The sequence below is a fragment of the Balaenoptera physalus genome, assembly GCF_965194825.1.
Source record: "Balaenoptera physalus genome assembly, chromosome: 6".
In the NCBI taxonomy this organism is placed as follows: Eukaryota; Metazoa; Chordata; class Mammalia; order Artiodactyla; family Balaenopteridae; genus Balaenoptera; species Balaenoptera physalus.
Window position 1 is genome coordinate 100,970,072 of NC_138885.1, and position 10,544 is coordinate 100,980,615.

General features: G+C 39.7%; 1 protein-coding gene across 4 annotated transcripts in view; it reads right to left on the reverse strand.

The window, feature by feature from the left end:
• Positions 1–2,319, reverse strand: part of LANCL1 (LanC like glutathione S-transferase 1) — a 43,713-nt gene extending 41,394 nt beyond the window's left edge. Inside the window, exons 1-2 of one of the 4 annotated variants that reach the window (XM_082467232.1) lie at positions 2,200–2,272; positions 1,791–1,887 (exon numbers count right to left, since the gene is read on the reverse strand). In XM_082467232.1, the coding sequence (XP_082323358.1) occupies positions 1,791–1,871 (81 nt within the window). In that variant the 5' untranslated portion in view covers positions 1,872–1,887; positions 2,200–2,272. The other 3 variants (XM_082467233.1, XM_082467234.1, XM_082467231.1) reach the window with 3 other exon arrangements.
• Between the last annotated feature and the right edge of the window lie 8,225 nt (positions 2,320–10,544).

Sequence of the window (10,544 nt, forward strand, 5' to 3'; positions counted from 1 at the left end):
GATAGAAGAGTGCATCTACATAAGAACATGTCATATTCTGTTCATAGATCATGGATAATTTATCATCTTGCCTGGCCTTACTGTAAGCGACCAAGAATAATGAGAATGCCTCAGCCTTAAGAAGGGAAGTCACTTTCTATTGGGCACATAATTGCATTTAAGAAAAGTGAGCTGCCTAAAAATACTAATTGCTTGTTGCAGACCACAAAATTATTCAAACCTAGGAATAATTTGAAGAGTGTCTAAAAACGCTTTTTTCTGATAGATGCCAGGAAATAGAGCAGTTCCTTATTGAAATCTTTGCGTTAACAAATTAAGGAGGACAGATCTTCAGGGTCCCATCCTTGATGTTCAACATTAAACAATTTTAAAATTGGTAGGTTAATTTCTTTCTGCGATGGGTCCAAAAACCATGTGTTAGGCAATAAATTACACTATTATTTTGGGGCCAGAGGTCAAATTTATGAACATTTTTTTTTCTCCCTTAGAAAGAGTTAAATTTATAAAAAGCATTTACTTTATAAACAGCCTAAATAGTGAGATACATTTTATTGAAGGCTGCTGTCATTAGGATCCATCCTCAAGTGTTCTCTTTGCCAACTAAGCATGAAGCAGCAGGTCTTCCTCCAACAAGACAAGACAAATGCTTCAGCTTCAGGATCTGCAGAGCTGGGCAGAATGCAAATCCAAATAGCAAAAGGAAGCCATCTGACTTCAAGGTAATGATTACAGGCTTTGTTTAGGGAGTTCAATTCTGGTCTTAAAAGAATCAGATTGATTCTGGCTCCATACACACTTTGGCAGCCTTCTATCTTACAGCTCTTCTCCATCTCTTTCATTCCTCCTACCTGCATTACTAACCCAAGTTAATTTATAATGACAAGCGTTTTAAGGAAAGAAACAACAGAATCACTGAAAGCTCACTTGGCAGATATGAAATCTCTAAGGCCCTTACATCACATGCAAAATGCTTTTCATATGGCTGATAAGCTTAGAAGAAATAAACTGGTAAAATTAAAAAAAAAAAATGTGTGCACATTTAAAGATATCACTCTTCCAACCTAACTCACTCTTAGGATTTCTCAACTAGGTATTCTTAAAAAGAACTGTATTCCCTCTTAACAATTATATTCAGAGGCATGAGAAAACACAGGCTTCTGGTATCTCACGTCCAGGTTCTCTTTCTTACACTGACTTGTGAGGTGCTCACCAGTTAAACTGACCAGTTTTATGTATTTATTTATTTTCCAGTTGTGGGGATGTCCTGGGAAGAGTGGAAATGATACAAAGATTTCAGGACTATGTCCCAAATCTCTCTTAGCACTTTCAGTTTAAAGATGTCTTCACCACATTCTGGTTTACTCTCGTCCTTACCCTGTCCGTACTCCTGTTCAATCATAAAACAGTAACACGGCACCCATGAAATACCATCAGGATTTCTCACCTCTCTTTAAAAAACAAACCAAAAGTGATCAAAAATGCAAGAGTACACAGAAAATTGCAGAGCCGCGAATTTTTATAATTTAAATATCAATGTTTGAGACTGTTTCAATTACTAATTATTGTTGATAACATTAACAATGACTCCTTACAGAAGTTCAACATGTTAGAGCTCAGATTGTATATTTTCACATATACTTTATATATTTAAAATATATTTTGTATGTTTATAGTGAAACTCTATTATATTTTTTAAAAAAGATGCTCATCCCTTTCTTTCAGGCAAAACTGAACTTTCCAAACACTCGGGGCTGGAGGTAGGGATGCAGGCAGATATTTCCCAAACTCACCCTCCCAGCAGAATCAAAGTAGCCTTCAGCCAGGGATTTGTTATAATCGGCATAAGGATTCGGGAAGGCCCTTTGCGCCATGATGCCAGAAACGAGCCTGCAGAACAGGAGAAAAAGAAAATCTACGTTGAGATACGGGCCTCGGCCGAGTTGCAAAGGCGGCGGCCAGCGCCCCGGGAACACCTTCCTTCCAGTTCCCGGACCACTGCTTGGTCCTGGCGGTCCGAGCGGACCCCGGGCCCACCGCGGCCCAGCCGCTAGGGCGTGGCACCTCCGCAAAAAGGCTGCCAGGGCCCCGAACCCACAGCGATGAATGGGACCCGTTTCGCACCCCACGTTCGCACTCTCGAGATTCAAAGTAACTACCAGTCCAGGGCCCCTAAGCCCTGCACGGTCTCGGGCCACTCACCCCGCAGCCTCCGGACAAAATCAGAAGCGACGCTTTCACGGCCCACTTCCTGCCAGCTGGACCAATCAGAGCCTGCGCCACTCCGGAGGCCCGCCCACTTCTCATTTTCACTTGTTAAAGAGACAGAAGTGTGGTTTCCAAAGGATGATACAGGGTGATTTAATTCTTGGAGGGCTGGAGTGGGGACATATCTTAGAATAATGTGCAGCTGTACCCAATATTTCCTCCCTTCTCTTTTAAATACTACTCCAGATGATTCATAAGAATTCAATTCAATTTTTTTTTTTTTTAATCTGGAGGAGAAAAAAAGACTGCTTTGAGATCTGAATATATTCATAGTTCTACCGCTAGAACTGAATAAAATTGGGGAGGATTATGTTTCTCCAGAGACTTGTCAAACTTTTTCTTTCATTTCTTAAAAGACAAACAAATGAAACAAAACACCACCACTACCATCAGCAACAACAGTGACAAAAATCTTTGAAGATAATTCATGATAATTTAACCTCAAAGGCTCTTGGTGGATGTGAGTGGCCAAGGGCAAGGTATCAAATAGCAATTGCCAAAACTTCAAGGAAAATAACATGAAAACATAAATCACAGCTCTTAAGAACTTTAAGCTCCTCCTTAGTCTAAATTAGACTATAATACTGTATACCCAAGCCCTTTAAAAAGATAACAACGTCCAATAGAGCAGGACAACCAAAGTAATCAATTTCAATGTTTAACAGTCTCTAGTATTTGAAAAATTTTGCTTCCATTTAAATTTAAATCCCACCTGGTCCACATTAGGCCCATTCTGTTGCTCAGAGAATTTTGAAGTTCTGTTAAATGGTCAGAAAGAGTCACATTCTCTTTTCTTTCCTTCTCTCTTGTTTCAAGGAAGGACCCTAGCCCCAAACCTCTTGTTGAAGCTCGATCCCTACCCCACCCCCACCTTGGCCCAAGCTTGTCCTTCTGTGGCTGCCATCCCAAAGTCTCCTTCTGACCCTGCTCTGGCTCAATTTGTTCTTTTGAACTGCTGCCCTCCTAGGATACTTTTTAGCTCCTTCACCAAATTCATGAAGGTTTAGTGGAAGCCCTCAGTGCATCTTAAGTTGGACACCCTTCCTATTTTAATAGATGGGTATGTGGAGGAGAAACTCATAAGAGAGAAAAGGATAAGGAGTGAGAGGCATTTTTAATTATTTTTCTTTAGTTATTAAAGGCTTACTACCAGTTTATCCTATTCACAATCTTGGAGCAATTAAAATCCGAGTGATACTGGAAGGGCTGCTTCTTTGTTGTGGAAGCTGTCCTGTTCATTGTGTGTGTTTAGCAGTATCCCTGGCTCCTGCCCACTAGATGCCAGTAGCACATTGCCCCCCTAAGTGGTGACAACTAAAAATGTTTCCATACATTGCCAAATACCAAATATCCCTGGGAGGACAGAGGGACAAAATTGACTCTGGTTGTGAACCACTGAGATACCTGGAAGACCATATTCTATCTCAATTTTTCCCTTAATTCCCATTTCCCACCCATTCCTCTCCTCCAGAAGGCAAACACCACAATATGTATAATTTACATAATATTTGGAAAATATGGGTTGTGTAGGTGTGCATTTTTAATAAGTGGAGTAGTGCTATAAATAACTTGTGTTTTATATTTATTTGTGTTGCTCTATGTACACTTGGTTGTTTTAGATAATTGCATACTTAATATTTTCATAGTATGTCTCCACCTCATTTTACTTATCCTTTCCCCTAAGGATGGGCATTGTTTCTAACTTCCACATCACAAATAATACAGCCAGGAATATCCAAGTACATATTCTAAGAAGGATCTGGATGTGACTGTATCTGAGATATATACCAGAAGTGGATTGCTGGATCACAGGACATCCTCATACTTAATTTCCCCAGTACTGTTAGATTGCTTTCCAGAACTACTAAACAAGTTTATATTCGCTCCAATAGTACCTAATAGTTTCTGTCATTCCCGTGTCCTCTACAATACTTGATGCTACCTAGTGTTCTATTTTTTGCAATTCTAATGGACAACATGGAATCTCATTGATTGTTAAACTTTAAGTATTTTTGTAGCTAATAGTGTTGAGTTTTTCTTCATATACTCATTAGACATCTGACCTTTCCCTAAGATTTACCTACTCATATCTTTTACCCATTTTTCTTTTGGGATTGTAGTATTTTCTTGTTGATTTGTAGCAGTTTTTTGTTTTGTTTTTGTTTTTTTGGAGGCAGAGGATATTCTACCTATTAATCTCCTTTGGCTTTAAATGTTGTACATATCTTCTCGTCTGTTAACTTTTTCTAAGGTAACCCTCGTTGAACCACAATTCTTCATTTTGATGAAGGAAAACCCATGCAATTTTAACATTGCAATTTATGGATTTAGCTTCATGTTTAAAAAGTCTTTATTCATTCCTAGGCTGCAAAGATGACTTACATTTTGTTTTATTAGCTTTTTACTTTTAATGTTTAGGTCTTTATCTGGAGTTCGCTTATGAATATAGTGTAAGGCATGGATCCACACTTATTTTGGAAGGGTATAGAGTTGTTCTGAAAGTTCAGACATAGTCAAAGCATGACAAGTCCTCTCTTTGTTAATCAGAAAAGCACAAAGATTTGAAAGACTGGAAATCATATAGAATTCATTTCTTTTGTTCATTTTGTTTTGTTTTGTTTTAGAAGCAACCCAAAGAATTTCTCCTTGGTTCTGACTCGGAAGAAAAGTGATTGACACTGACATACTTGTATTAGCCTTCTAGGGCAGCCGTAACAAAATACCACCAGATTGGGTGGCTTAAACAACAGAAATTATTGTCTCACAATTCTGATGTTGGAAATCCAAGATAAGGTGCCGGCAGTCTTGATCTCTTCTGAAGCCTCTCTCCTTTGCTTGCACATGGTTGTCTTCTCCTGTATGCTAGCATGGTCTTCTCTTTGTATGTGTCTGCTACCTAATCTCCTCTTCTTATGAGGACACCAGTCATATTGGATTAGGGCCTACCCTACTGACCTCATTTCACTGTAATTAGCTCCTTGAAAAACCTACATCTTCAAATTTAGCCATGTGCTGAGGTACTGGGAGTTGGGTTTCAACAAATGAATTTTCGGGGACACAGTTCAGCCCATAATAGTGCTTATGTTTTCATGTATGGCTGTGGTGTCTGCACACATTTGTGGCTAATATAGTTTTGATTGTTGATTATTTTTCAAGGACCATTCCACTTTTGATAAATATAGAATTTTTTTGAAAAGCATTCTAATATTCTTTCTCTTAATTTGTGAATCTGTTTTGTGTGAACTCTTAGGAAACAGACATTGTATTATTGCCTTTAAAAAAGAATACCTCTAGAAATCTGGGAAGGTTTATATTAAACTGAGAAAAGATGTAACATCTGTGAGCTCCTTAGTTCTCTTCTAAGACCTTAATTTCAAAATGCTATAATGTGTATTAGGGTGAAGGCTAAGTTACAGTTATAAAGAGGCTCAAAAACACAATCACTGACATGAATAGAAATTTATTTTTCTCTTACTCGAGCATAGCTTTGCTCCATGCAGCCATTCATGATCACAGGTTCCTTCCATCTTGTTGTTTTTCCCTCCATTAGTGCGCTATCCTCGTCTGCAAGATCCATGCTGGTCCTAGGCATGTTTCTTCCAGCTTGTGGGAAGGTCAGGAAAATACAGAGAAGTACACATCTGATGCCTTCAACCTCAGAGCAGGAAGTGGAATCCATCACTTCCCACATTATTCCATTGGTAAGAATCCAGCTGCCTGGGAGGCTGTGGAATGAAGTCTTCTGCTGAGCTGCTGAGTGCCCAGCTATAATGAAAGAAAGGGAAGACTCACTGTGGTGGACAGTTAGTGGTCTCTAATGCGGAATGGAAGCTCTAGTAACTGATATTGTGTCTCCCATCAAAGGGGCAATATGCTTAAATTTCTGTGGTGTTCCCTTTTCCTCTGACCTCCTAGCAATCACATCATCTCTGTCTCCTCCTGCATATTCCCTTGAACTTTCTGGGTCACTGACTTACGGTAGAAGATAGATTGTAAGACTCCATATTCCTTCTTTTTTCTAGGAAATTCTCCCCTCTCAAAACAAAACAAAATGAAATGCATGCACAAAATCAGGCAGATGGCTATGACTTTTTTTCACTTTTCTCTGAAGTATTACATCTTTGTGGAGAGTACCCTATTTCCATTTCAGCTCAAAGAAGTATAAAGCAAGCATTATCTAAGTTTGAGTTTAATATCTCCACGCTCTTGGTTTAACATCCATCTGGCGCTGTGTAATATTGAAGCAATTTTCTATTTCATTTACAGTACAGAATTCATGGATTGACAGGAGCTATTGCCAGTGGAGGAAACAAGAACCTAAACAGATGTACACCACATGCACTCTGGTACAGTTTTAATTTCCCAGAGAGAGTATTCCCTAAGGTACTGGTAACATTTCCTCCCTCCCTTGTCAGGACTGTTATTAGTGTGCTGACAGATTTCTTTCTCTAAATGTACCTGCTGGGTGAGAGCCTCTATCATGTGAGACAGGTGCACTGGGGTTTTCTTGGGATATTAAAGACTGTGAGTACAGAAAGTTGGTAAAAAGTGTACAAACATTTAAACTGTCTTTTCCTCTCTACACTTAACATTTGAGAAGGGATCTTGATCAACAGTGTTAGTCCATGTCTTTACAAGCAAAATAAAAAAGAGGCTTCGCCCTTTATTGCTGAACATATGTACCTGTACTAGTTGTTAAAATTATGCAGCTCCCCATTTCTCTCTATGCTTTAGATGCATAATGAAGGTAGCAATGGAAAGTGTCCCTAAGCAGAGCAACCTTCTCACGACGATGAATCATTAATCAGGCGGTTACATTTGCTTCCTTCCCCACTCAACCATACAGAACCCACCCATGGAATGAGATGATTTATTATCAAAGCCTTGCAAAATGTTTTCCCATTTCAAGGTGTTCTTTTGGCATATCTGGCAGTCCTATTTCCTGGTGGGGGAAGTAACCAACAGAGAGACATTCTGGCCCATACAGTCCTTCTTTTAAGCTTCAGAATTGCCTCACAGCAGGTATTTTTCAATCATTTAAAAGAGAAACTTTAAAATTTCCTGACTTGCCTGGTAGCCACGTTATTTGTACCTTGTTTTTCCTTTCTATTTGCCATAAGAGGAGAGAGTTCAGATGGATCAGGGAGTAACTATGTGAGTAGATTAGTTTATAACCTAGAGTCTGTCATACAGAGTGAAGTAAGTCAGAAAGAGAAAGATATCGTATATTAACGCATATATGTAGAATCTAGAAAAATGGTACAGATGCACCTATTTGCAGGGCAGGAATAGAAACGCAGACATAGAGGACGGACCGTGTGGACACAGGTTGGGGAAGGGGAGGGTGGGATGAATTGGGAGATTAGGTTTGACATAAATACACTACCATGTGTAAAACAGATAGCTAGTGGGAACCTGCTGGATAGCACAGGGAGCTCAGCTCTGTGATCTGTGATGACCTAGATGGGGGGGGGGGGTTGGGAGGAGGAGGGGGGTCCAGGAGGGAGGCGATATTTGTATACATGTAGCTGATTCACTTCATTGTACAGCGGAAACTAACACACCATTGTAAAGCAATTATACTCTAATAAAGATGTTAAAAAAGAAAAAGAAAAAAAAACACAAAATGTGGGAGGAACTGCTACTTCAGGGCAATATGAACTTTGCCATGCAACTTACAGACTTAGAAGGAAACTTCAAGAATTCAGCTGGTTCACTCTGCTGCTGCCACATGAGATTATCTGGAACTGACCACGTTACTGGTCAGCCAGTGGCTTTGGTACAGAGGAGAGGGCCTGCAGACCCAGGGAGGAGCTGGCTCCTTTGCCATCCTCATAACATCTGGCTTGAACCTCAAAGCCTGGATCCAGAGCTGCTCTTGGAGGCAGCTGAGAAAGCGAGGAGCACATTCTCAGGCTGATTTCCTTACCCCTGAGAGACAGGACTTGGAGTCTAAGGAGTTATACAGAACTTTCCCCCCAGGTAATGGCAAATTCTAGAGCAATCAGTATATTGTGTCACCTTGGAACTTATTAAAAATACAGATTTTCTAACTTCACTGCCAGAGATTTTGATTCAGGAGTTTGGGGTTGAATCTGCATTTTTAAAAAAAGTTCTCCGTAGGATTCTCTTGCAGACTAAAATTTGAAAAATGCTAGAGGAGAGAGTGAGAGAGAGAGAGAATATAAAAACTATGGTGCTAAATGGTAACAAGTAAACTGAACTTTTGTGAATTATCATACTCTCCAATTTATATTTGATGCATCATAGCCCTTAAATATTTCCTGGGACTACTGTTAAAAACCAGAAAAACAACCCCCACCCCCCAGAAAAAAAGAAGAGAAAGGAAAAAGAAATGTCTGTTCACTCTAAGCTAATACAACCTGCACTTAGAGGCAGCTATTTCACCCTAGATCCTTCCAGAAAAGGAGCATTCATAACTTCTTTTGACAGCCAATTAGGGTTTTTAACATCCTTATATTTCCAGGAGTTCTGTCTTAGATCTAACCTACATATCTCTCAAACAGAAGTTTAAACATCTTTTGAGAAAGGTGGAGAACAACCGGTCAGGACAAGTCTTTTTGAAACTTTAGCTTGATTTTCTTCAGGCAGGATAATTGCATTTTACATCTTTGTGTCATGGGGCTATCTAAGAGCTCATTATTTTTAAAAAATTTTTTTTAAATTTTTAATTTTTTCATCAAACCTATCTATTTAATAATTGTGTTTTATGTCTTCCATAATCACATCAAAACATTAGATGATAAGTTACATGTGTGGGTTTTTACTGCATTATTATGTATTGTTGTTTACCCCTCAGGGCAAAAGCTTCAAGATTAGATATGATGGCTAGTAGGTGTGGGGCAACACTGGCTCCACTCTTGATGACCCTAGTGGTATATCTACCCACCTTGCCCTGGATCATCTATGGAGATTTTCCCATCGTTGCTGGTCCTGTTCTCCTTTTGCTACCTGAAACCAGAAATCTGCCTTTGCCTGACACAATCCACAGTGTGGAAAATAAGTGAGTAAACCTTCTAACCATCCCCTGGGAGGGACTGTGTGCTTTGGATCTGTGGGTAAGAATGACAAAACACCTAGTGGGTCCCTCAGAGCACTGGGAAGGCTGAGCCTTGCCTGGGATACTTCCATCTTGGGCCGTTGCCTTCATGAGTGGCAAGGTCATTTCTATCCATTGTGAGTTCCAGTCTAGACTGCAGAAATCCCCTCAGCCCTGTTCTCATTGATAGTTTAGTGCTGAAGAGATGATAATTAGCTCTGTGTGACGGCACATCCTACCTGCCCTCCTGGTGGTATTTCATGATCCTCAGATCCATAAGAGCCTGGGATATAAAAGGGAAACAAATGAAATGGCCAGTAAAGGAATAATGTTAGGAAGATCCCATAGAGTTAAAGATTCTCTTTGGAAATATAATAAAGAAATAAATCTTATGTATGTGCCTGTAAGATTCAGGCAATTTTGCTGCCATAAGTAATGGAAAGATTGAGGATAGGGAAAATAAGAAACTGATAAGATATTTTAAATTAAGAAAAATGGTATATTCGTGATCTAGGGATCCCATAATAAAGTTGCACAAACTGAATGACTTAAACAACAGAAATGTATTGTCTCACAGTTGTATAGGCTGGCAGTCTGAGCTTAAGTTGTTTGCGGGGCCATGCTCCCTCTGAAGGCTCTAGGGAAGGGTCTATTCCAGGTTTCTCCTGGCTTCTGGTAGTTCCTTGGCTTGTGGCAGCATAACTCCAATCTTCACATGGCATCTCCCTGGCATGCCTCTGTGTCCAAATTTTCCCTTTGTTAAATGACACCAGTCATATTGGATTAGGGGCCCACCCTATTCCAGTATGACCTGATCATAATTAATTATATCCACAACAACAAATGTTTCCAAATACAGCAATCTCATATTCTGAGGTACTGAGAGTTAAGACTTCTACATATGAGTTTTGTGAAGGGCACAAGCCAACGTGTAACAGGTGGAGAGTTCCCTTAAGATTTTCAATCCACCTCTTGAGTTTCCAAAGGTGTCATTCGCAGGAGGTCTAAAGAGACCAACTGACAATTGGCAACTTCCAAACTGCTTTCTGGGGTCTGCAGAGTCAGCAGAGCTTTTTCCGGCCTAAGTGTCAATCCCGTGGATTTTATTGGATTGTAAGAAGCTGATGGTTAGAGGATCAGTTTGTACTTGTGCATGGAGGGCACCCAAATTTATTATTTTTTTTTCTGTTTTTTAACGTTTGTTTTTATTTGCTAATTG